General features: G+C 34.9%; 2 protein-coding genes across 2 annotated transcripts; one reads left to right on the plus strand and one right to left on the minus strand.

The window, feature by feature from the left end:
- Nucleotides 1–2,363: 2,363 nt before the first annotated feature.
- On the plus strand, nucleotides 2,364–5,021 carry LOC101268714 (protein CANDIDATE G-PROTEIN COUPLED RECEPTOR 7). Its single transcript, XM_004246685.5, has 2 exons — nucleotides 2,364–3,053; nucleotides 4,009–5,021. Exons 1-2 carry the CDS (start codon nucleotides 2,564–2,566, stop codon nucleotides 4,818–4,820), a joined length of 1,302 nt encoding a protein of 433 aa, XP_004246733.1. The 5' UTR covers nucleotides 2,364–2,563; the 3' UTR covers nucleotides 4,821–5,021.
- A 304-nt stretch (nucleotides 5,022–5,325) lies between these two features.
- LOC101267837 (uncharacterized) lies at nucleotides 5,326–10,797 on the minus strand. Its single transcript, XM_004246682.4, has 6 exons — nucleotides 10,495–10,797; nucleotides 9,206–9,341; nucleotides 6,311–6,395; nucleotides 6,173–6,220; nucleotides 5,760–5,881; nucleotides 5,326–5,664 (listed from the first exon to the last, which is right to left on the minus strand). Exons 1-6 carry the CDS (start codon nucleotides 10,655–10,657, stop codon nucleotides 5,544–5,546), a joined length of 675 nt encoding a protein of 224 aa, XP_004246730.2. The 5' UTR covers nucleotides 10,658–10,797; the 3' UTR covers nucleotides 5,326–5,543.
- Nucleotides 10,798–10,997: the final 200 nt, after the last annotated feature.

Below are 10,997 nucleotides of genomic sequence, written 5' to 3' on the forward strand. Positions count from 1 at the left end.
TAATAGGGCCTAAACATATTTATTTATTGTATTTTTCAAATGCATTAACTTAACATAATGAATTAAGGGTATAATAAAGAATGTAATATTCTTTCTTAATTTATTAAAAATGAAAAACAAAAAAAGTTATGAAATATTTGACAATAAAAAAATTATAATCCTTTTTTAATTTATTAAAAATAAAAAGTAAGAAAAAAGTTAAAAAAACATTTGACAAATAAATAGGAACAAAAAGAATAAATATCCAACTCGTGTTTAGTTAGGCATACAAGTTCATGTTAATCGTCATTGTCTATATGTCTAATCTTAATAATAACGTTTGAAATATCCATGAATAATATAATTAAAGGAAACAGAAATATCGAAAAGACATTAAATATGAATTTAAATTAATTAAACAATAATTGTCTTATACTTTGTTTAAAGTGAAATTCACACAATGAAATGATCATGGTAATATCTCATTAGTGATATTGTTTCAAGATAAACACTCGTGTCAAAATAATAAGAGTAGCATTTTCCTTATGAGATTTATTAATCTAAGACTTTGTTTGTATGTACGTAGTCCAAATTTTGAATGATTCAGATATTCGATTACTAAATATATTTAATAGGTTTAAATAGTTCTTAGTTATTAAGATCTAGAATAAAAGTCTAATATTATTAAGAGGTATTCTTATGGATAATATTCATCATCATTTTATCTACAATCATCAGCCACCATCACTAAGCATATTTATCACCACGGTCATCACCACTCACGATATTTTTCATCACAATCACCATTACTAATTAACGACATTTGTCATCATCACCACAACCACTAACGACCTTAGTCATCATAACCATAACCACCACCGCCTTCTATCATTATCATCGTCTACCACCAATTATTTGTGTCATCACAATCACCACTGTTGGTAACTATTACTATAAAATATTGTCACACTTAACTCTTCCGTCATTATGATTATATCCATTATTTGTCACTATTACTCCCTTTGTAGCCGTCACCTCGATCACCACCGTTTATATAGGCCCTGACATCCCTATCACCACCGTCTCTGTAGTGGGCGCCATATCCACCTTCATATCATCACTATAGTCAATTTCTACTACCAATAAACTATGTCATAACAGTTCATACCATCAATTGCCACCATAAATTCTCCAGTCACCACTATAACCTCCAATATGATCAATCCTATTACAATCACCTACATCATCATAACTAACATCACTTCCAACGATCACAAATACACCATTAGCCCTAACACATTCTTTAGTTATCACCATTAACACCACTAACTACTAGTATCAACCAATTTCATCATTACAACCACCAGCATCACACCACAATAATGATAGTCATCACAATATCAATTACATTCACCATCACAATTATTACCACAAATATTACTAGCACTATCAATAACTATCACTATCGCTACAAACTATTTCATCGCCACTAACAAGTATAAGCAATTCATTTTTTTAATCAACCAATGATTTTGTTGATTCTTTTTAAATATTAACTATAATATTTGTTTGAATTGTGTATTTATTATTGTACATATAAATAGATTATGTATATTCAGATGTTGAAAATCAAATAGTCTTAATCATTCGATATTCAGATCTAGAGTCAAAGTCTTAATTATTCATATGTCAATTCAAATTGAGACCTTTAATGAAAACAAATGAGATATGTCATGTTCAATTTCTTATTGTTTTAGTTATGTAAATAAGATTACCTTTGATTATATCGACAAGTTAATAACTGCCTCATTTTGAATGTCAGGAATATTTATAGATTAATTTGTTTAAACATCATCAAATATAAGTTATATTTAAGCCTTATTGACAATTTTCTAATCTCTCTTTTTCAATTTTGTGTTTCTAAGTCATTCTCTTAAAAAACATTCAAAAGTCAAGTCAACGTCAATTAATTTAGGATATCTTGATTTTTAAAAATTAAATTCAAATTGCTATTGTATCGTTCTTTTCTTCATTAGTTTCATCATAACTGCTTTGTTGTATTTCCTTTTCATACTATTTACTTAAGCCAAGGTGCAACCTTGAGATCCGTTCGAAATCCCATAAATACAAACAAAATATACTACCTTATCAGATTCAACATTTTAGGCTCATGAAATGATCAACACAGGGTGTCTCGTCGAGAACTTCTCTATCTTCACAAATAAGAATAAGTTTACGTATACTCTACACCTTGTGAAATTACTTTGAATACATGATTTTTTTAAACCTTCTTTTATTTATTAATATTAATAATTTTTTCATTTGTTTATTTTTATTGTTTTTTTTTTGTATATATATCTATTTTAAAATACAAAGACCTCTCTTGGTTTTAGATCCCAAATTCCCACCTAATACATTAGATCTAACGCACATAAGGGTCAATATCGTCATTTCAAAGCTATTTCCTGTAAATCTCTTATTCCACATTTCATTTTCTCCCACTTTCTCTTCACCAAATTCTCCTCCGCCGTGCTCCGCCGCCAAATTCCACCATCGCCGCCGTATCCACCGCCGGACAAAAAAAATGTCGAAATTGCCCACCCTCCTCCTCCTTCTACTCTGCCTTGCCTCATTCACCTCCGGCGAGATAAAAAAACTGAAGATCCGATCCGATAACCGACCCATGATCCTCTTCGAACGATTCGGGTTCACACATACGGGTCAAGCTTCCATTAGCGTATCCTCTGTCTCCGTCATCTCCAGTCTAGCTACGCCTGATCCTTCTGGACTCGGATTCTTCCTCTTATCTGAAGAATCCCTAATTCAAGTCCTTATTGAGCTTCAACAAAACCCTAATTTCTGTGTCCTTGAATCCAATTACATTCAACGTTTATTCACTTTTCGTGATCTTTCTCCTCCACCTAATTCGTCATTTGATCGAGCTTATCCTGTAACTTCCCCTAATGAATACTCTCTCTTCTTCGCCAATTGTGCTCCTGAATCAAAAGTTTCAATGGATGTACGCACTGAGCTTTACAATCTCGATGGCCGCGTTAAAGATTATCTGTCTGCAGGTTTTATTCGATTACCAACTTTGTTTTTTTCTGATAAATTGCTCATTTTGAACATTTTTTTGTTGGTTATTTTGTGAAATCTGTGCATTTGATCTAATTGAGCTTCCATTGTAAGGCTGCAAAATATGAAAATATGATAGTGAAAGGGACCTTTTGGTTTGGTATGGTGGAAATGTTTTCCTTGATGTAATCATTTTCCGCGAAATCCTACTAGTTTTGTTTGATGAAATCGGTTTTTATGGTGTTTTTTTATCTTTAATTGTGAAAACAAAATATGTTATTTGATGAAATTTTCTTGGTTACTTGAATTGTGAAAAGCTTAATATAACTTCATGAACTCATTTCATATGCTTGAATTCTTAAAATGTTTTTCATCAAAAGGGGGAGTATAACTTGGTGGGAGTCATATCTTTTGCAAATGTCCAAAAGAAAGAAGCTTTCCTTACGGCGTGTTAACCATATACAAGCAAATGATCAGACTGATGACTTCCCGAATAAACATTTTTGATGGAAATGTTCCTTTCGAACAAATGATAATACTCTAATACTTCTACTAGCTTGCCATATTCAAATATAATGCAAAAATGGGTGCTTTGGGGGCTGGTGTTTAAATCCCCTGTTTTAAAAGTTCTGCATTTTAAGACCGAGTGGAAGTTATGTTGGGGCAGGATATAACTTATTCAAAGTTATGCTCGTACAGACATTTAACAAATAATGCCCCGGCTAGGGACACTTTGAGCAAGCTAGGCCTTGCCAACTACTCTAACAAAACTTCCTTACTTTGGGACAAGCGTTAAATAGAAAAATCTGAAATGATCCTATTTGTGCAAATCCCTTAATATTATGATACCATGACAAGCCATTTTGGTTGAAATAACCATAATGCAGTTACTCACCATGTATTTCTAATCTCTCTGCACATTCAACTTCTCATAATCTTCCCCTCTTTCTACAGGTCTTACGCAGTTGCCAACGTTGTACTTTTTGTTTTCCTTGGTTTATTTTGGCTTCTTGGCCGTCTGGGTGTTGGTGTGTTTGAAGAATAGGATATCAGTGCATAGGATTCATGGACTTATGGCACTTTTGGTTGTAATGAAGGCGTTGAATTTGCTTTTTGCTGCTGAGGATAAGCATTATGTTAAGGTTACTGGGACTGCACATGGATGGGATGTGTTGTTCTACATTTTCCAGTCCATGCGTGTGGTTTTGCTTTTCACTGTCATCGTTTTGATTGGTACTGGGTGGTCGTTCTTGAAGCCATTTTTGCAAGATAGGGAAAAGAAGGTGTTGATGATTGTGATTCCACTTCAGGTTTTGGCTAATGTGGCTTCGGTTGTTATTGGCGAAACAGGTCCTTTTATTAAGGATTGGGTGACATGGAATCAGGTCTTTTTGATTGTTGATATTGTGTGCTGCTGTGCTATTATTTTCCCCATTGTGTGGTCGATTAGGTCATTGAGGGAGACTTCCAAGACAGATGGGAAGGCAGCAAGGAATTTGGCAAAATTGACTCTTTTCAGGCAGTTTTATATTGTGGTGATTGGATACTTGTACTTCACAAGGATTGTGGTTTTTGCATTGAGGACAATTTCCGCGTACAAGTATCAATGGGTGGCATACTCTGCTGAGGAAATAGTGAGCTTAGCTTTTTACATCGTCATGTTTTACATGTTTAGGCCTGTGGAAAGGAATGAGTACTTCGTTCTTGATGATGAGGAAGAAGAGGCTGCAGCATTGGCTCTTCAAGACGAGGAGTTTGAGCTGTGATTATGAAGTCTTATGCAGGAGGGGTCCCTTCCCTACATTTTATACAGTTCTCAGCCTAACACTGTGAGTTTTACTTGGAAGAATGGCAGTAGTTTTACCAGAATGAATTACAATTCACTGTTGTTTAGTAGCTTTGAAATCACAATACAGACCTTTTATTTTTGTATAATGGAATTGTTATATAAACCTCATTCATCATGATTTTGTTTCATCTGTCCCTTTTAATGTATTTCCTAGGCTTCTTCATCCTACTAAACTGGTTCCACCTAAGTTTTGCCCACATATATAGTGATATAGTGGTAGCAAATGGATGGGTTGGACTGAATTTGGAAGTGTGTAAGTGCTTAATTGAAACAAGTGGTAGTTCGAGTAGTATACGAATAATTTACCATGTGTCTAAGTGCTTAATTGAAACAAGTTGTAGTTCGAGTTGTATCTAAATAAAGGGACTTGAGAAGACTCCATCATGAACATGAAGGGACTTGTAAAAGTATAACAAACAATCTAAACAAAAGCTAAAAACATCTCCTTTTTAGCCCCTCCTTGCACAGTTTTTGCAGTCATTCAAAAGATCGATAAGGTTATATTATTTCGAATTTCATCTCAGCTTTTCCTACTATAAATGAAAATAGTTCTCTGATGGAAGATTGAAGCCTGGACAAGAAGGTACACAATCCAAACAGGGAAACAAAACGTAGATAATTATCTTGGAGATGGATGAGATCACTGAAGAAGTCGCACTGTGATTTGGTTATTAAGACAGAAACCTCTGTTCTTCGTAATAAATGCATGTGTTGCCTTAGCCTGTGAGGGGAACTCCACAAAGACTGTTCTAGTTGGTGGTCTGCAACAAATAAGCCAGAAATCCATCTAATTACTAGCAGAGAACACATACGAGTGAATAAAGCCATCGATAGGTGAGTCGTAGAGCTTAGATACCTATCAGCAGCTCGTTGTGGTCTACCGAACATTTGAATTGCCGATGCATCATACTGGCAACCAGCAAGGAAACGTTCCACATCTTCGGCTACTGCATTTCGAGGGACCCCTTGCAATAAAATCTGATAATGCCAACAATCATCTTTAGATTTTTGCTTCAAAACACGAACCTCATTCAGGAAAAAAGAATAATTCGTTGTTTTATAAAAATAAAACTATCATCAGAGTCAGCTTGCACACACCTCGACTACTACACTGTAAGCATTACCTCCCGGCAACACAGTATCAAGTAACTATGCTATGACTAAGGCTTAGACATATAGAATAAAATCAATCAGCCCTTACACCACCATCTAACAGCACAGAAAAAAGAATGGAGACAGTAAACATTAGAGTCTAGAGACCGGACTTACAGTCTTTCCATCGTAGCGTGGCAAAGAGTCCCACTGCTGACGACCAACCTATAATCATCAAAAATTTAGAGGAAATGAAAATTTTGCATGTGACCCTCCAGAGATTAATAATCAAGAAGAAGTATATTGAAACAGTACCCTCTCCATTCTGAATAAGCCACCCTTCCGACTTCCTTCCCTAAGTGTAGCCTCATAAGAATTTCGAGAAGGGAACTGAATCATCCTATTCATTAGATAAAATAGGGAATGGCGCAGTAGTAAGTATTTTCATTTCTGATAAAGCAGTAACAGTAATATTTAAAGCAATTTACTTATGATAAGCATATATTAAACAAACGGGCAAGAAAGCTTAGACTACTCTCTCGTTGAGCAAACAACAAAGTACAGAAAAAATGCAAATAAAATTGACAACTTCAAGAACTATTGATCGAAAAGGGAACAACTGTGACAAGAAACATCATTAGGAAAATGGAATAAACTAAAAAGTCCTAATTTATTACCCGCAATGACCAAGTATTGGTGGTGTCATTCAGATTAACTCACAAGCTACGAGTCAATACTGCCGTACAAATTATGTAAAAAATGAAGCAAGACATTAGACATCCAATCTGATAACAAATGATATATCCTGAAAACTCCACGGGGCCGTTTGGTTGCAGCATAAGGTAGTGCAATTTATATATTAAACAAAATATAAATATGCATTGTTCGCTTACCTTTTTTATCGTGTCCCCATATACTCTACATTAGTTAATCTCTGCATTACAATTCCTACAATACTAAGCCCCGGAAATCTTTGCATTACAATCCCTACATTATTAATTCCCGCATAACTTGCTCCTAAACAAAATGGCACCTTAGTTTGTTTGGTTGGTAAAAGTAAAGTATTTTGTTAATAAGCATCTGCGTGTATTAAGAAGGTGCTGGGTTATATATAACTATATAAGGATGTATAAGAAGACCTTTCCTTAAGGGTTTATGTTCCAGTACCATTCGCACTCTTAGTTATTCATTCTAAGCTTTTGACAAAATAGTATGAGTCCAAATATTGCTAACAACTGATAAGATAACCCTTCATTAAAACAAATGATAAGATTACCTTTACAAAGAATCCATATCCTGTCAAGTTTTTATACATTGATCCTTTCAGGAAATTGCCTATACCAAAAGAGAATACCTGGAGTGCAAGTGACTCCAAGTTCACTGATGTAACACATGAGTCTCGCGTGGAAGTGAGGCCTGATACCGAGGCTATCAAAACAAAGAAAGTTTCAAGTATCTTTGGTCTATTATCCAAAGTAATCAAGAGATTGATGATGATGTCACTCATCGTATTGGTGCAGGGTGGATGAAATGGAGGCTCACTTTCGGAGTCTTGTGTGATAAGGTGTCACATGAGCTTAAAGGCAAGTTCTACAAAATGGTGGTTGGACCAACTTTGTAGGATGGAGGGAATGTTAGGTCAATTAAGAACACTCGCGCCAAATTGACCGAACAACTGACCATTGTATCCGAACAAATGTGGCATTAACATTGCTGACTTGGAGTAATACGTGATTCCACACGTTTTAAAGAGAGTGCATAATATTTTCTAATTTAAAACATTAAAAAGTTAAAAATAAAAAATGAAAAATGTCGTATAAAGAAGAAGTCGTCTTCTTCAAACCTTCAACCCGCCGCCGCCCTAAACACGCTTTCTTTAGTATTATTTCTCTTCATTTTTCCTATCTGCTTCACATTTCCTTGTCTCTATTCATCTCCCATATGTTCCTCTTCTCCTGCCCCACATGCAAACACATACTAATAGAGCTCAACATTGATGGATTTTTATTTGCTTCGGTTTTTTTTGCTCTTCCTCAAACAGAGAAACAAAACATAATATACTAAAAGAAATGAAATCATGTGTACTCCGTTAAAGGAGTAATAGTTCTGTATTTATATGACCCCGGCCACCATGGATGGTAATGATGGCTCAGCTTTAGCCAAAAGCCTATAATTTAATATTGTCTTTTGTAGTTTGAAAGTTGGGTCGTGCGTATGGCGGTTCAGTTTGGAGAAGCAAGAAAGAGAGTGAGAAATTCGTGGGAGGGTGTGTGGTTCTACTGTGAGTAACAATTTAACAAAACAGAAAAAACGTAGATGGCATTGACAATAGCTTATCACGGTTTCTCTCAAGAATGATGGATAACTTTAAAAAATCGTGTTGTTTAACAGTAAAAAGGAAAGTGAAGAAACAGTATAGAAATTTAAGAGAAGAAATGGTTTTGGATCATTGAGATAGATTGAAGGAGGAGAGGTGGTATCTGGCAGAGATGGGCAGGAGCTTGGAAAAAAGCATCCTTTTTCTAAAAACTGTTCGTACTTTCGTGTCGGAGAAAGAATTTTTGAAGAAGGAAAGATTTGACTTGGGGCAATTGCATCATGTGTTAAAGAGGCTGTATGCTTTAGATTTGCTTTTGGCTTTCACAGCCATGGTGTAATTTTAAGCACTTCCCCTCTTTCATGTCAATAGTCAAGGTGGTAATAGATACACTTTGAATTACAATAGGGGGTATTGAAACCCCACAAAATTTTAGTGCATAGTTGGAAAAAGGGGACAAGTTTGAGGAGGTCTATACGTATTATCCAATGATTCAATTATAGTAGCGTTATTTTAAAATGGATGCAAGCACTGGCATGTCTTGGACATAAAACAAGTTGGAAATAATAAAGAAAAAAAACACCTATAATTTTTGCCAGAGAACAAGTTGATCACAAGGAGGTCCATATATTACGACCTTCGAAAAGCAATCAGATGCTCACAAAAGTATCCAACACAGATACCGGGCAAATCTGTCCATTAAGACTTCAAAAGATGAAGAGAAATCACCAAGAGCTTTGCAGGGCCTTGAACCCTGGTCTCTCGTGATCCATGATCCATTCTAGCTTCATTGACAACTAAATCACACCCTTGCGTGCTCAGAAATCATAACCACAATGACAAGATATATTTCCTCATAGAGATTAAACCTTAAATCATAAAAGAAAACTTACACTGAAACTGGAGCATAGTTCATGTTGTACTCAAATCTAACGTCGTCTGGGCTCAATCTAGAACTCCCTAACATGTTAATAATGTCACTCTTCCTTGTATGCTTTCCAGTGACAAAAAGTCTCCCATAAACCAAACCTGGGAAATGGAAATACCAAGATCCTGGATCAACCTCGTATAACACTGCATATGCATTTGTGTCACCAAAAGAAAAAGAACAATTCACATCCCTATTAAAACTTATCCACTCTACATGTGCGGGAATAAAGGAGAGTGACGCAAAACAAGTGGATATAAGGAATCCATAACTTTTTAATGGTTGATAATTGCCTCCAACACCACCTATGTGATCTTCGTGAAGCTTAACTAGAACAAGCTAGGAACTTGGATAAAGGAAGGGGATGGAGCAGTTTGATGGTTAGCATAAAAATTGTCGAATTAGGATAGAAGAGTGAACTCATACAAACACGCGTGGCAAGGATACGAAGTACTCATATAGCTGACCCCAATTACTCTAACTAGTGGGGATTGAGGTGTAGCTGATTGATTGATGATTATTATCTCCACTCATTTGTTAAACTCACAAATTCATCAATACAATTAAATCCAACAAAAAATTTCACCGCCATGAGTAACTAAAATCTCAAGGTGTTTAACACGTCAAACACTTACCTAGTAGCAAACTAACAATGCTCAAACAATAAGCAAACAGGGAAAATTGAAAATGCTTAATGAATAAACAGAACAGCCAAAACCATAAATCTTAAACACTCTTAACATTTGAAAAAAATACACAGGTAAATTAAGAAAACTGCATAGAAGTACAAATAAGCAAAAGGGTATCCACAATTTCTTGCATTATGCATATACAATCCAAAAATTTTATAAAACCATTGGAAAAAACAAATTCCAATAAATGAATAACTACAATAACCCAGTGACGTAGACCTTGTCACTACCTCTTCGATATAGAGAGGTTGTTTCCGAATAACCATTGGTTCAATTCTAATAAACAGACAATCTTCAAAATTCTCAAACCTTTAACAGTGACACAATTACCTAGTAGACAATGCTCAATAGCCAAAACCATAAACCCTAAACACTTAAATATTTGGAAAGAAAGACCACAAAACAAGAGATAAAAGTACAAATAAGCAAAAGGGTATCCATAATTTCTTGAATTATGCAAATCCAACCAAAAAAACTTAAACAAACTACTGAAAAAGAAAAACAAATTCCAACAAACAAAAGATCATTTTTTTTATCAAATATTTAAGAGATTCATGTATACCGGAAGACGGATTTCGAAGGAATGAATCAGATGAATTGTCCTTCTGGGGTGTTTCCATTTGGGTCGAAAACTGTCTGCAGAGAGGCAATGTCAGCCCTTGATTTTGAATACTCGTTTGAATCGAACGGTTCGATTTAGCCACAACACGCATTAAACCCATCATCTTGGGAACAACTTCGAAGCTAAATGTTGAGAGTACAGTGAAGCTTCAGCTATGGCTACTGAAGAAGAAGACTCTGTTAACAATGGCTGCGGCCCAAGAATTAACACGAATTCACTAAAAGTACTAATACGATGTCGTTTGCACTAAAGTATCATACGACGCCGTTAATTACACTAAAATATGTCACTCAAGAATATACATGTAAAAATGAGCACAAATTATACTTTTATTTAAGAAGTTATCCCAATTATCATTAATTAAGTGATTTTTGCTTAACAAAATAAAGTTAAGTAAATTTTTGAAATAAAAGTTACTAGTCAAATAATCGTTTGAAAAATTA

Source organism: Solanum lycopersicum, chromosome 9 (genome assembly GCF_036512215.1).
Source record: "Solanum lycopersicum chromosome 9, SLM_r2.1".
Taxonomy (NCBI): domain Eukaryota; kingdom Viridiplantae; phylum Streptophyta; class Magnoliopsida; order Solanales; family Solanaceae; genus Solanum; species Solanum lycopersicum.

What these genes read in the sequence shown, in the direction of transcription:
- LOC101268714 (XM_004246685.5), top strand. Translation starts at nt 2,564, where the DNA reads ATGTCGAAATTGCCCACCCTCCTCCTCCTTCTACTCTGCCTTGCCTCA. An exon ending in TAAAGATTATCTGTCTGCAG is followed by an intron (nt 3,054 to 4,008) that starts GTTTTATTCGAT and finishes CTCTTTCTACAG; the next exon opens with GTCTTACGCAGTTGCCAACG.
- LOC101267837 (XM_004246682.4), bottom strand. Translation starts at nt 10,657, where the DNA reads ATGATGGGTTTAATGCGTGTTGTGGCTAAATCGAACCGTTCGATTCAA. An exon ending in GCTTATTCAGAATGGAGAGG is followed by an intron (nt 6,221 to 6,310) that starts GTACTGTTTCAA and finishes TGATGATTATAG; the next exon opens with GTTGGTCGTCAGCAGTGGGA. An exon ending in CCACAACGAGCTGCTGATAG is followed by an intron (nt 5,665 to 5,759) that starts GTATCTAAGCTC and finishes TATTTGTTGCAG; the next exon opens with ACCACCAACTAGAACAGTCT.